At 42.5% G+C, this 15285-nt stretch overlaps 1 protein-coding gene across 1 annotated transcript; it reads left to right on the top strand.

Moving 5' to 3' along the window:
* Nucleotides 1-1434: 1434 nt before the first annotated feature.
* LOC109951035 (sodium-coupled neutral amino acid transporter 3-like) lies at nt 1435-15250 on the top strand. The gene is made up of 16 exons (XM_020585275.1): nt 1435-1575; nt 6775-6913; nt 7009-7078; nt 7522-7637; nt 8623-8696; nt 8832-8924; nt 9026-9107; nt 9541-9623; nt 9922-9980; nt 11583-11699; nt 11930-12009; nt 12526-12626; nt 12721-12845; nt 13331-13475; nt 14234-14337; nt 14487-15250. The coding sequence occupies exons 2-16, from the start codon at nt 6849-6851 to the stop codon at nt 14589-14591; spliced, it is 1419 nt and encodes a 472-aa protein (XP_020440931.1). The 5' UTR covers nt 1435-1575; nt 6775-6848; the 3' UTR covers nt 14592-15250.
* Nucleotides 15251-15285: the final 35 nt, after the last annotated feature.

The raw sequence follows: 15285 nt of genomic DNA, 5'->3' as shown, positions 1-15285 counted from the left end.
GACTACAACCCTTTAAGCTTCTTCCCCTCCCACAGGTTTGTAATGGGCTTTTGAAAGCTTTGGTTAAAGTTATGTCTTCACATAAACTCGCATCTCTGTCGACTGTTCCCTTTAAAGTCTTTTGTTATTAATTACATTTAGAAAGAATACACCACTTTGATTCAGCGTCTTCTTCAGGCACAGACACAGCAACTGGTTTTGGACTCAGCGCCTGGAAAAACAAGATATGCTTGTTTCCCACAAATGGATTAGATTTATCTCTCACCAACTCCATCTGCTCTGTGGTGCTCCAATGTAGTTACTTGACAGTAGAATAATACTCCATTAATGACCTGCATTGACCATTTTACTGAAAAACCAGTACAAGGGCAAAACAAATGTCCTATAAGCAGCAGTGGTCAAACAAGTACTTAAGTAAAAGTAACAATAACAAAGTGTAAAAATACTCTGCTACAGGTAAGAATCCTGCATGCAAAATGTTACTTAACCCCAAAATATTAGCATCAAATATACTTAAAGAATAACAAGTAGCCGTAGTGATTCTTGTGTCCCAGCCCGTGTCCCAGTAACGTCTCTGATACTGGATCATAGTGACTAATTACTGTGTCCATCACTTTAATGCTGCAGCTGGTAAAGGTGGAGCTGATGGTAACTACCTTATATACTTATACTGGGAAGTACTTTCCATCCTGCTGGGTAGCTGGTGGATTTCCTACTGGGATCAATAGAGTCTGATGGTTCTACTGGGTTTGGTTTGATTCATCTGATTCTGGTGTGTTTTTCTCCCAAGACCTTTTGACTGAATTGAAAGCAGCATACCATATACAGCACATACTGTCAGACTCTACCACACTTTAAAAAGTGGATCTATGATTGGACATGTGGGAAAAACATCATTCAGTACATTATAACTCATGCAGTGACAGATTTAAGATCTTAAGGAACATTGGCGGAGCGGCCAAACCTTTGCACACACACTCGGCTGCAACTGAATTCCTGTGTGGAAACAATGCACCAAAATAACCGTGGGAATGTGTGCATCCTGGCACAACTGCTGTTTCCACAGCTCCACTCAGCTGCAGGTCACTTAACGCTGGTTTATACATTTACCTTTCTTTGGAACATTTCCACATTGATCTAATAGAGCAAAGCATTTCCCAGTTTGTTTCTTTTGCAGCCAGGCTTATGCAACCCTGTGCTGAGCACCTCACCATATTTCCAGAGGCTGAGAGTGGGAAGAGAGTTGCAACGTGGAAACAATTCAATAGGCCCAGTGTGTACAAGCAGGCCAGTGAACTCCCCACACAGCACTCAATCAGAGCCCTGACAGAAACTCAGCTTTCTTTCTCTTTTTTTTCAAAGGAAGAGGAGTGTCCATGTGACATCACAAGAAACTTGAAACTGTCATTTTCAGTGGCCCTCCCTCATCAGCAGTGTTCACACTTCTGCTCCCCTCTCTCCAGCTTCTTCTTCTGAGACACTTCTCCAAAGCCAGGCCACAGTTAGCACCCTCCCTGCCCAGGCTGCACCTCTGATCCCAAGACTTCTGCTTCACAGCTGGGCCTGTTTCTGGAGGTAAGTCCCTGCATTCTTCTGGTTGGGCTGGAGCTGCTGTGCTGCCACGTGGTTGGTCTGCTGCAGGAGATCTGCTCAGAAGGAGTGAAGGACCAGGGCAGCAGCCAGTGCTCAAAGACCCTGGCTGAGAAAGGATTGTCAGAGCCACAGAACTTAACGCAAGATCCAGGTTATGCAGCTGTTCCAGATGTGATCCAACAGTTTTCCAGTTGTTAAATATTATCAAGCAGTTTTAATATCTGTTAACAACAAAGGTTTTGTTATTAGTGTTAATGAATTCACGTGTGTTAACTAAGACCTTCCTATGATCATATATGAATATGCTTTTCCCTTTAGCCTTGTTTTACCCTTTGATTTTTAAATTCTTTTAATATTATTTTCCTGCTGCGCTTCAGTGGGGTTGGTAGGTGTGTTTTTAAGTTTTACACAGAGTCAGGTGTCTATTATTTTTACTCTTTTTCATGTTTTCCTGGCCTCCGCTTTTTAACAATGACTAATTTTGTGTATTGATGTATAAATATTTTGTGGCATAAGAAAACTGAAAAAAGCTAAACAGAGAAATGCTTTGCTGCCATTTACTCATTTATTTAACGATGTGTATGACAACTACTGCACATAGTTGTAAAACTACAACTCAAGAAAGAAAAAGAACAAACTAACAACACAGTTTAGTTGGTGTTGAGATAAAAAGCCTCAGCCGATGTTTGTCCTCTTGTAGACAGATGTTAGACAGATGCTGCACAGTTTAAAAACAAAGACAAAAGCCTTTAAAAAAAGGTGAAAGTACTTACACAAGATATTAATCTACTCATTCCATGTTAAGAAACAGGGCAGGGCCTGATTCAGGCACACACTGTACTCTGTATGTCCCCTCTCACCTCACTGACTGTACAGTATACGGTGCTGTATACTGGGACGGTATACGGTACTGCATACTGGGACAGTATAGAGTCCTTTCATTATGTTCATTAAAGGCTCACATTTTCTTTTTGTGGGCTTATGAAGACATTTCAAAGCTCTGTTGATAATATCCACAGAGCTTTGTCTTGTGAATGTGAAATTCAGGAATGTGGAAGAACGTGTGGAATGTGGAGGAATTTCCTTAGAGGAAAAGTTTAGTGTTTGGGAGCCAGGAAGTAGAGGGAAAGACATACTGGTGGAAACTAGGTTCCTCAAGTACAATACTTAAGTACAAACTCAGGGTACTTGGACTTTACTCGATTGTTTCTGTGTTTGTACGTCTTTGTGTCTCTGACACCCTCCGTTACTTTGCAGATCATAATTTTTCATACACTTCCTGTCCAGTAAAAATCATACATCTCAAAATATTTTCAGATAAACTGAACAATGAATTGTTCCTTTATAGGTTAAATGAATTCTCCTACATCTTAAACTGAAAATATTTTTAAAGTCTCTTGGTATTAGCTGGAATATGCACCCTCACCAAACTGAAGAGAGGGCTGTTATAATCATAATGTAAACTGTCAAGTTAAAAAATAATGTTCACACACTGCCTGGCTTGATTTCTCTGCTTGAACATATTCTGAGCGAAAAACACAGACTCAGCAGCACAGAACGTGCACAAAAAGTATTGGCAAGAATCTCTTAAGCCTGATTGGTGCACAGGATGGGTGTGCGTACCTGCATCACAATAAGTGGGTGTCAGGTAAGCAGGCGAACCCAGGACAACGTCTGACTTTTACATACTCGACTGTCATTATTCTGAATTGGTCTTTAATCTTTGTGAGCACAAATTGTACGTGTTTAATCATCATATGTGAACCAATTGTTCAGTTAGTTGTGAAGGGATCACAGTCAGAAGTTTAAAGCTCCAATCAGGCTAAATAGTGTCCCTTTAACATGCATTGTTCCTCTGATAAGACCACTGTTGTGTGATGAGTGACCTTTGAACGGACAAAGAGAACCTGGTCTGAAATGGAACACACAGACCCTCAGCTGGAATGGAAGGTCTCCCATTACGTGGCACACTTAGGTGATGTATTCAAGCAGCAGCTGCATGACAGCGCCATGACAAGTGTGTTTACTTATAGTTCAAATGTCTTTGGTTCCTCCCTGGGAAACACGACTAGGTTTAGTAATAAAGTGCATGAAACCATGACAGTGTGAAGTGTCTGCGTGGGGTCGACGTTTACAAATCGAGTCCATGGGACGACTACAAAATGTCCATGTCTGAGGAACCAGCTTAGTCATGTTTGAGCGGGGAGGTCCTTCTCAGCTGTTATCACTGTCACTTTTGAGCTCTACAGGGAGGGGAGTTGACCGGGCTTCACTCCAGCCTTTTATCTATTGAGCCACATGCGTTTCACAATAACGTAATTCTGATATACTGATTGTAGTCAGCTGCTCATTTAGCTGAATAGTTCATTTGTCTGTTTGGTGAAGTATTTGGTCTTTGAATGATTTATATATTTATCCTTTTATAACATCTGCAAAACACATGGAAGCTATAAAAATTTCATTATTCATAAAATACAAGTAGATTGAATAGAGAATTAAGATCTGATTAAATGCTGTCGATAAACACAAGGCCCAAATCGACATGCCACCACAATATAGCCTACAGCAGCTATAAACCATATTTCTATATTAGCAGTGGATCAGATGACAGAGTGAAAGCTATCACAGGCCACAGAGAACTGGTTTAACAACACACAACTTTAATTATTCAAATGACTGCTGATTATGCATACAGTGAAGCCATGGATGTATTAAAGGATAACTACACCCTCAGATTCTGCTGGAAACTTCTCGTAGCATTTTGATAAAATGCAGCAGCAACTTTAGGGGATTTGACCCTGTGGCTACATGGTCCACAACAGGGAGGTTCAGGGGACACAGAACAGACCAACGAACCAGTGTGCAGTGTCGCATGCACAGAGGCGATGGAGCCAACCATCTGTGAACTACTGCTCTCCGCTGTAAAGATGGAGGCTGCTGGAGCTTTGATAGTCACTAAAACACAATCACCATGTCAGCAGTGGCTCCACTACAAGAGGCCAGTGTGGGAGTCAGTGTCAGTACACAGCTGTAGCCCTGCTGTTCACCGTGGCTAACGCTACTGTTAAGCAGCCTCAGACACCTTACGCTGTGAATGCAGCAGAGCCCCTTAATGATTATGGTGACAATTTCTAAAATAAGTTATTTTGCATTCCTTCACAATAACTTGTGAACTGTCAGAGTTGGCCAGTACAGCTACCCACAGTGTTAATGGTGGACTCAATTATAAAGCCAGGCGAGATAGAGTAAATATCACTTTACTGCACTCACTCAGAAAATACACAGTGACAATCCAGAAACCATAATCCAAGTCATACAACAGTCCAGGGTCAATACCGGCAAACGAACACAGCCAAGGGATCCAAAACGGGAGGTCAAAGAAGTCGGTCCAGTAGTTGGTACACAGAATAAACATTCAGGAGGGCGAGGCAGAAATCAGTAGTCAGGAAACAATCTGGGGTCAAGAACACGAGGATAACGCGGGAAAGTCTGCACTGAGTCAAGAACAATCTGGCAGGTTACTGGTGGGAGAAGGCTGCTTATAATGGGGTGAAAACAGGTGTAGGCAATGAGCAGTGATTACTATAAAGAATCCATAACAGAGATGAACCTAGAACAGGAAGCGGCAACAAAATAAGGGCCTGAAACAGGAAGCAGTAGGACAGAACCCTGACAGTGAACTCTGATACTGATGACATGGGGCAGAATGAAGCTGCTGAATTTGACTTATGTAGTTCACTTTCTCACTTTCTTTGGTGTAACTGTGGCACTGGCACTTTACCAGGAGCACCAGTGTCGAAACATTTCATATCCGACATCAGGTTAGTTGAGGACAGAGGAATCTGTTTGTCAATCACTGCAAACACTTTACCATTCTGCCTATAAAACTCTTTAATACCACAAGGTCAAAATATGTGAAGGTGCAGTAATAGATTTGTTGCACATGAGGACAGTGAACAGTCTGTGCTAACATCATAAAGCTGTTATGGTGAACCGGTTAGCAGAGCAACATTAGCATGGTGGGGTCCTGTTTGCATCCACCTGATGAACCTAAGTCCAGTATTCACTTTGTTTTAGCTCAGATTTGGTCTCCACCAGCTTGTCTCTTTAGCTGCTAGTGCATCAGGTCTAACAGAGCTTTTTCACTGAATTCAGCTGCTGTTGCTGGATTCCAGGCTGCCTCCATCCGTTACCCTGTTCCAGACCGTTTTCAGGTCAGGACAGGTCACCAGTCCATCACAGAGCTGGGGCATGTCAGACAATTAAAATTCACACCTAATTAATCTAAAACTTCTGGGATATGGGAGGACTGTGAAGGACTCTCGCCCAGTGTCACCTGGGATTGGCTCCGGAGGGATTTTCCCCTTTTTCTCTTCCAGAGTCTTCTTTCTCATCATTTCTGCTGTGGAGCTTGTGTTTTTTTACTGCCATTTGTAGGTTTGTTCACAACATAGTTTAACTCAAATAGTTAGGAATGAATAAGATTTTGTGGAGAGGTACAATCCATTATATTGTGGTGGCGATCCAGATCATCATCCTTATCCATTTTTTAAAAACTAATAATCATATCATTGTGAGTCCAAATGCCAGAGGAAGGTTTTTATGGCCAGAGAATCATATTATAAGAGTCAAACTATCACGGGAACATAGCTTTTAGGTCCAGTGGCATTAAGGGGAGAGTGAGCTGCCTTGGCAGAGGCGTGCGCTCTGTGAGCGTTGTCTGGTGGTTGGGTCTAAGGATAGAAGGCACTTTAGGTCCTTGGAGGCACATTAGGAGTTTACAGTTTTGGGCTGTATAAAAAAACTTTGACTTGAAATGTAACATGTAATAGAATTCTGTAACTGAAGGACAGTTTGTAGAGTAAGAAACTCACTGGGTGTCAAAATGGAACATCTGCTTTTGACGAGGGCTAAATAAATAAACTATTACTGATATTATTATCCTGCACCAAAGCAATGTGTTGGAGTGACTCAACAGTCATCCCCAGGGCATGTTGCTAGCTAGTGTTCCTAAAAATACACACACAGTCACCACCCAGGGTGTGTATCAGTGTTTTAACAATAATCCAAGATGACAAGTTACCGCTAGTGCAACTGAAACTGTTTACATTCTGATAAACATGCAAGTTTTCCCCATGAGGCGGTTTTAAGCAGTTTGTGTTTTGTTTCTTCTTTTTCCAGATTTCACCTTCCTTCATTCTTTTTCAAGTTTCCATCTATCTGAAGAAATAACTCGGTCTGAACCCGTCCTAAGTATGGAACTGCAGAAGCTATCCAACGGTAGCCACCACCATGACGTTACTGTGCCTGTGGACGGAGGGTGCGTACCTGCTGACTGCTTTCAGAGCAAATCAAGTACATTTATATTTTAAAGTTGAATGAGTGTTTGTGCTTTATTTGTGATGCACATTTCAGCATCGCACCAGAGGAAGAAAACTTCCTGCCACACAAGAGTGATGGATCGAAGAGACCTCAGTTCACAGACGTGAGTATGAGTGAGTCTGCTGCTCTGTGTGTGCGGCGTCTGACATAGTCTATAAAAAACAGACATTCACTTCTGAATTCTGTGACTTATTATCACATACTAAGAAACTGTACAGGAGGGGAGAGGGAGGTCATTTTGAGACTTTGTGATGAAGAGATTCGAGATTTTATTTGCCATGTATGCATAAACAGACAGTCTAGGCATATAGGAATTCTTGTGCAGCTCTCCGTTGGAGTCAGGTAAGGAGTCAAAACCCAGAAAGAACACTTAGTCTTAAAATTAAAAAGCTACATAAAGGCAACAAAGCATTAAAACCACAATACACAAAAACAGAGTAATAGTATTTCCCACAGTGAACTTCAAACATGGCCCACTCTGCAGCCTAACATGCAACAGCTGATGCTGTGTGTGTGACGTTAATACTCCAGGCTTGTGTCTTACAGTTTGAAGGTAAAACCTCCTTTGGGATGTCCGTCTTCAACCTGAGCAACGCCATCATGGGGAGCGGCATCCTGGGTCTGGCTTATGCCATGTCAAACACCGGCATCGTGCTTTTCCTGTGAGTAACAGAAATATACACACTTTGGCACCGAGTGCAACAGAACGTGATGCACACACGGCACTGGAAGTGACTGGCAGAAGACAGGCAGACACTTGAGGGGAGACCAGTCAAATATTACACAGTGCCAGCCAGAACCTGTCCACCGCTTATGTTGCCCTTCATTACAAAGCAGAATGTGCAGCTCTAACTGTTAAAGCTGGACAGCAAAGATAAACAATATTTACAGTGCAAGCTGTGACATTTATCAGCAGCACATTATGGATAACTGGCACAGCATGCAGTCCAGCCTGCAGAGCTGGTGGGGGACAGACACTGGACACACACATAGATATGGTCATGAGAAACATGTGCATACACTGCATCTACAAAGCAAAGCTCTCCGTGTGCCCAGCTGACATCTGGTGCTTTATTTCTTGCTGTTGAAACGTGTTTTTAATTGTTCATAAATAATGAAAGTACGTTCCCGTTTCTGATACACTGTACCTACTGTCCCGCCTGAGTCTACAAGTAAACACATACAGTAAAACAAAGTACTTGATGTCACTTTGGCTTAAAAAGCCGAATATGAAACATGTTACATACCATGCTGTGTGTGGTTTGGAACACAAGGACAGAAATCCAGGCACATATGCAAGGAGGTCTTTTCAGGAGTATTTTCATTCTAATGTTGATTACACCTATTAAGACAAGTTTCATATCAATAAAATACTTTTAACTAAAGTTTTCAGATTTTTTTAACTTTACAATATAACAGGGGGATAAAACTACGTAGCCTTTAAAGCGGGGTGCAGCGTTTGGCGAGACTGAAAAGCATTCTCTCCTTGGCTTCCTAAACCCGATCTGTGCAGTGACATCCACACCGTCATGGCTGCCTGCAGCTTTGAGAATTAAGAGAAGAAGCAGCTTTTCTAAAATGTTGCCCCAGAGGCGGTGTGGTACTGAAACTGAAAAGTGACAGTGGTGACCATGTTATGTTTTATAGATTCCTTTTTTTCTGCATTGCGTGTCTGTCCTGTTACTCCATCCATCTGCTGCTGCGCAGTGCTGGGGTTGTGGGTAAGGCTTCATATAAGTCAGAATACATCGTCTCCGATCTTTTCATGAGTCCTTCTGCTGTATATGAAACCAGTTCAGTTACTAATACTGATCAGATCAGGTGTTTGAATGGTCCTTGATTATTGGTTTCATCAGGTATTCGTGCCTACGAGCAGCTGGGCCTGAGAGCGTTTGGTCACACAGGGAAGATTCTGGCAGCTGTTGTCATTACGTTACATAACATCGGAGGTAAGACACTGGTGTGGAATCTGAACTGTTCATGTCATATGAGTAGGTGGAGGTGATGATACACAACCAGGTGTGCTAATAAAACCTCTGGATGTCTGCAGCCATGTCCAGCTACCTGTTCATAGTGAAGTCTGAGTTACCACTGGTCATCCAAGCCTTCCTGGGTCAGACAACCAGCTCTGAGTGAGTAAAGCTAACAACTCTGACTTCAACTAAATGTCACTTTCCTCTGGATCTATCCGTGACAAAAATAAGTGCAGGGTAAAAGATGAAAGTGTGTTAGTCGACCTCTCAGTATCTTCTATCGTCCTACTTTTTAAGTTTCAGTAACCTTTTTAAAACAAGTGGCCACCGCAGTGTGAAGCACTTTCCAGCAGTGCATAAACCCACCTCTGGTGCCCTAGTCAGACATTTAGTCAGCTGGTGGATTGTTATGTGGAAGGGATTCACACACCCCCAAGTTAAAACTGCACAGGGGGCTGAGTTGGTGGTGGGGGGTGTTGGTGAAGCAGAGAGGGCCTCACCTGTGCTCTAAATGCACTTTGGATGGTTTTACACTGTATTTGTGAGTGTGCTTTACTGTATGTGCACATGATGTGTTGTGTTCTACATCTAGTGACTGGTTCTTCAATGGGAACTACCTCATCGTGGTCGTCACGATCTGCATCATCCTCCCTCTGGCCCTGATGAAGCACCTGGGTAATGTCACATCCGCTCAGCTTCAACATGTTCAGCAGCAGCTTTTGACAGTTTGTGCACAACAAGGCCGCTCATTATCAAGTCTTAACTCTGACCCAGTGTTTCCTTTTGGCATGGTGTAAACTGGATTTGCTAGCTTCACACAGTTATGTAAGTGACAAAGGACTGCTTTCCAAAATGATTCGAAGAAGCCAAGGGAAACACAAACAACATAAAATTTGTTCCAACAAACTAACGAGTGCCTGTAGCAGTTTTCGCTCTGAGGTTTGTCTGAAGCTCGTTCTCTTGCATCCTCCAGGGTATCTTGGTTACACCAGCGGCTTCTCTCTCTCCTGCATGGTCTTCTTCCTCTCTGCGGTGAGTCTGTGGGTCCTCACACGTGCACTACTGATACTGTCACGGCACAGGCGGTGCTGGAGAAATGAATTACCACTAAGATGTAGCACCTACTAACACGCAGACATATGCATTGAGTGTGTATGTTTGGTGATTACAATCGTAACCATGACACCACTGATCATACACTAATAAGTGTTTCCTAATTACACTGTGGTGGCTGGGTTATGTTCAGAGGCAAGGGTGTTTGTTTGTTTGTTTGTTTGTTTGTTTGTTTTTGAATGAATGAATGAACGGAGCACTACCTGTATTAATGGCAGCAGAGTTGTTGGATGATGGTTGGAGCAGTGGGTGAACAAAACCCATGGTTTTAAACTGGAGTTCACCCCCACAGTCCTGTTTGTGATTAGGGTTAGGTAACAAAGGCACTTTGGTTAAGGTCAGGAAAAGACTGTGGTTTTGGTCAAATGTACAGAAACGTGTTGTGTCTGAAGCCACTTTTATTAAGATGTTCTGTTACTAAACCAGATGACAGCCTTTGTCTCCAGACTTTACCAAGCCTGAACACAGCCATTCATAAGTGGTTATTATACTGGTAGGCTGGACATTTTGGCAGCAAACAGACATTTTACTGAGAGGTCCTACCTTCAATATAAACCAATTTTCAATTTGCCAATAATAAAGTAACAACATATCCTCTCACTGTGTTAATAAAGAAATGTAATCCAACAATTACATTTCAGTTACTTGTATTTAAAGAAAACCTTTAGGAGACAGAGTTGAAATATACTGTGTTTACAGTCCATATCCAGCAGCTTCAGAAAGTATTCAGAACCCCTCACTTTACACACTTTGTTATAGATTTTAAATGGATCTATCAATCTAAACTCTATAACCCATAATGCCTAAGTAAAAATATAAGTATTAAAAATCAAAAACTGAAATGTGTCGTTTACAGAAGTATTCAGGACTTTGAAGCCGCTCTGGTAGCAGCTGGAGCTTCCAGTCTTCTTGGTTTGGTCTCCACAGGCTTTGCACACCTGGGTTTGGGCAGTGTGTCCCACTCTTCCTGCAGATCCTCTCCAGTTCCATCAGACTGGATGGGAGATGTCTGATAGTTTTCTCAGTAGCTGGTAGGGGCTGTAAAAACTAAAAGGAAAGTGAATAGTGGATGTGCTTTCATCAGGCGGACACAAATATGACAAGATGAACAGTAACACTGATCTGTGCATGTCAGATATGTAAAAAGGCAACAGTTCAGTGAAACATTTACTAAAACAGCGTCATAAGGAGATAACATGTCCCCTTACTGTTGTGTTTACTGATTGTTCCTCTGCCACAAATGGCCAAAAAACACAAATACTGCATTAACTGGGATTTCTGATTGAAATTAATATAAAGGTGCTTAATTGTGAGATCACTCAAATTATTCTGAGTCCCACTGACAGTAGTGTAGTTTCTGTGTCACTACTATCTTCAGGTTAAATGCTTCTGCATCAGCTGGACTGAGAGATGAGTCACCCTCAGTGGCAGAGAAAAGTTAAAGCAAACATTGTGTCTGGGGAAGGTTAAAGGTTATTTGCTTTTGCTGGCTTCTCAAACTCACTTCCTCCGTCACACCAGGTCATCTACAAGAGATTCAACATTGCCTGCCCTCTGCAAGCGTTTGGCAACTACTCTGTGAACACAGTCGACCCAGAGGACACGTGCACCACCAAATTCTTCACCATCAACCTAGAGGTCCCTGAATTTCAAGCACACACACACAAAAATACCATGATGACATGTGGGGTGCTCTGAACATGTGTACAGTCAGGAAGTATTTGTGCAACATACTACACATGGCTGGATGTGCTCAGAGTGCACCTCTGAACATGTGTACAGTCAGGAAGTAATTGTGCAACATACTACACTACGCTGGATGTGCTCAGAGTGCATGTGAAGTGACCTTCCTATCACTTGATTTGCAGACGGCGTATGCCATCCCCATCGTGGCATTTGCTTTTGTGTGTCACCCTGAAGTGCTTCCTATCTACACTGAACTCAGCAAGTAAGACGTGTAACCTTGAGGTTTGTTTACAAACCAAATGGTCAAAAAAGTCATTTCATATAAGATGAGTGACAACTGAAAGGACGACCCGACACACAGGGTCCCAGTGAGGTGCTGGGCCACCACGCCCCACCAGAACAGCTTCTGGAGGGATGAACGCCGTTCCTCCACCAAATGTTCCCTCATGTGGTGTTTTGATGATGGTGGTGGAGACGCTGTCTAACACGTCGCTCCAACATCTCCCATAGCTGTTCGACTGGGCTGAGACCTGGTGACTGGGAAGGCCACAGCATCTGGTTCACATCACGGGGGGGGGGGGGCACTGTCATCCTGGAGAAGACCTTCTCTTTTAATTTGTCACCGTCTATAGTTGGTTTTAGATGTGGGCACTATAACCACATAAGAGGGTGTATGTTTAAATATAATCTTTCATGAAAAGTAACTATAGCAGCAGCGATGCATTTCTGTCTTTGTGTCCTTTTTTACTAACACATCTGCCATCTTGTTCCCCTAAAGTCCAACCAAGAGAAGAATGCAGAACATTGGCAACGTGTCCATCCTGGGGATGTTCATCATGTACTTCCTCACGGCCATATTTGGCTATTTGACCTTCTACGGTGAGAGCAGCATCTCTAGGTTATCTGCAACATATTGCAGCTTAGTTTAATGACAGTGAGAAGTCACAGGTTGGGTATGTGTGTGTGTGTGCAGGGAACACTGAAGCAGAGCTCCTCCACACCTACAGCAAGGTGGACCCCCTGGACATTCTGATCCTGTGTGTCCGGCTGGCCGTCCTGATGGCTGTCACTCTGACCGTACCTGTGGTCTTGTTTCCTGTGAGAATATATAATATGGCGTTTTACACACGTCCATCTAATATGCTCTCTGGCACTGACCAGAAATATCTGCGTGTCTTTGCACTGAAGTTAATACAGAATTAAAGCAGACAGGCTTCAATAAATATTCAAATAAAACCAGTGTTCATTTCTAAAGTTTAGAAATGGCCCAAAGGCACATGAAATTCTATTGGCTGAACTATCTGTACAATTTCAAACTTCAGTTAATTGTGTAGCAACATGTTTTAATTCTGATGAATCATCAGTACAAACTAATGAGATACTGCTGAAAAAATAAGCGTCATGGTCACATACTAAAAGGTACAAGAAGGAGTTGTCCAGGACCAGGTGATACTGAGCAAAGTTGTGTATTAGTAATAAAAACATTTCTGGTTTTCGCAGTTATTTCCAAAGCAGTTCTTCTGTAGTGTTATTTGTTTTTCACTGACGTATTCTGAGGAGCAACATTTCTGCATTTCTGTCAGATCCGCCGTGCCATCCTGCAGCTGCTGTTTCCAGGGAAGCCTTTCCACTGGCTCCGTCACATCGCCATCGCCATAACTCTGTTGTGTGTTGTCAACCTGCTGGTCATCCTCGTTCCCAACATTCGAGACATCTTTGGCATTACAGGTGAGACGTTAGAATTACAAGCAAAGCCTGAATGAAAACGGGTATTTCTGTAGAAACATAAGGTAGCTCTACCTTAAATAAAAGTCATGTTTGGTTGAAAAAAACAATGACATCTTAAAGAGATGCATCTATATCTATATAGATATAGATATAGATGCATCTCTATTTTTCTTATTCAGCATCAGCCATTTTGAACTTCCATATTAAATGAGAACAATTGTATATGTGCATTATGTGCAGAGTACGAAACAAATGGTGGATGGTTATTCTCAGTGGACTGTTCACTATGGCTAACCATGATATATAGCTAGACAAACTGGTTTTAAACTGGTTTAAATCAACTACTTTGTGTCATTCAATAAGTCTGTACCTGAGCAAACAAAAATAATGGGGAGTTCTCCAAGGTGCCCATGTGGGGCCACTTCTGTTCAACATCTACATGCACCCACTAGCTCAGACTACAAACTACTTAAAATTTTACATTATGTAGAAGACACAGATTGATTTAATTTCACCAAATGGTTGCGGTCCCACACAAACCCTGATGAAGTGAACTAAACAAATCAATGACTGGACGTGTCAAAATTTTATTTATTATTGTCAATAGGGTGGCACAGCAGCGTAGTGGTTAGCGCTGTCACCTCACAGGAAGAAGGTTCTGGGTTTCACCAAAAAACAAAGTGTTTAAAGGCTTATTCAGGGCGGCCAACATCCTTCTCTGAGAAAATTAAATGATTTATGGCTGCCTCTGTGTCCAGGGGCAACCACTGCTCCCAGTCTGATCTTCATCCTTCCCGGACTATTCTATATCCGCATCATCCCCACTGACCAGGAGCCCATGACCTCCAGACCAAAGATCCAGGTAGGTTTATATCTCCCCCTGGCTGAGAGGGGTGACACTTAAAAGTAAAGCAGCAGAGAACAGAGTTAAATGGTGTGAACACAGAGTGACAGCCAGAAGCAGGGTGGGCCCAGCGACTGTACACTGACATGTCTTCTTTGGGTTTCCAGGCTGCGTGTTTCACAGCACTGGGTTTCATGTTCATGACCATAAGTCTGACATTCATCGGACTTGACTGGACGAGTGGAGAAAACCGAAATCTCGGCGGCCATTAACATGCACTCCCCCCTTCCAAGCCCTACAGCAACAGCAGCCCACTGCTGCACCCCTCCTCCAGCCCCCTGCATAGGAAGCAAGATTCAACCTACTGCTGGAAGGCTCTGGGCTTTGGTGGGACTGTTTTCATTAATCATGCAGACGGACAGTCTGTTCCTCCATTGTCGAGTGGTGTCAGTTTGTACCGTCACCCACCCAGGATCCATCACTGGTGGTGTTCCTCTGCTCTACTTGAAGAGCTGACGAACATGTCGACCATGGAAGCCCCTCAAACACTACAAGCTGTTTGTCTTATCAGAAGCTAAATGTGGTGTAGCATAAGTGCAATGTTCAAACCAAAACATGTTTAATTATCAGCAAAGTCTGATGGAGAAAATGTCTTTGGTGGTGCTTTTAGAAATGCCATTCATAAATAGATCCCATAATAGTGTTTGACACTAGAGTCAGAGAGCCATTAGGGAGTTAACCAAGCAGGTAATTCACCTAATTTGATGAATTGTGTTCTTTAACTATACAAAGCAGTGTTTGGCAAACTGGAAAAAAAATCTTCCATCAGCCAAAGTTTGATACTAATTTTATACAACTGTGAACCAGTTAATTTGGTGCAAATCATTTGTGAATTTATTCTCAACCACGTGTACTATTTAATAAAAATTCAGAAAAGATGAAAACCGTCAGTTTCCTTTATGGGCT

Source organism: Monopterus albus, unplaced genomic scaffold (assembly GCF_001952655.1).
Source record: "Monopterus albus unplaced genomic scaffold, M_albus_1.0 scaffold361.1, whole genome shotgun sequence".
Lineage (NCBI taxonomy): Eukaryota > Metazoa > Chordata > Actinopteri > Synbranchiformes > Synbranchidae > Monopterus > Monopterus albus.
This window is presented reverse-complemented; position numbering and strand designations above follow the sequence as displayed.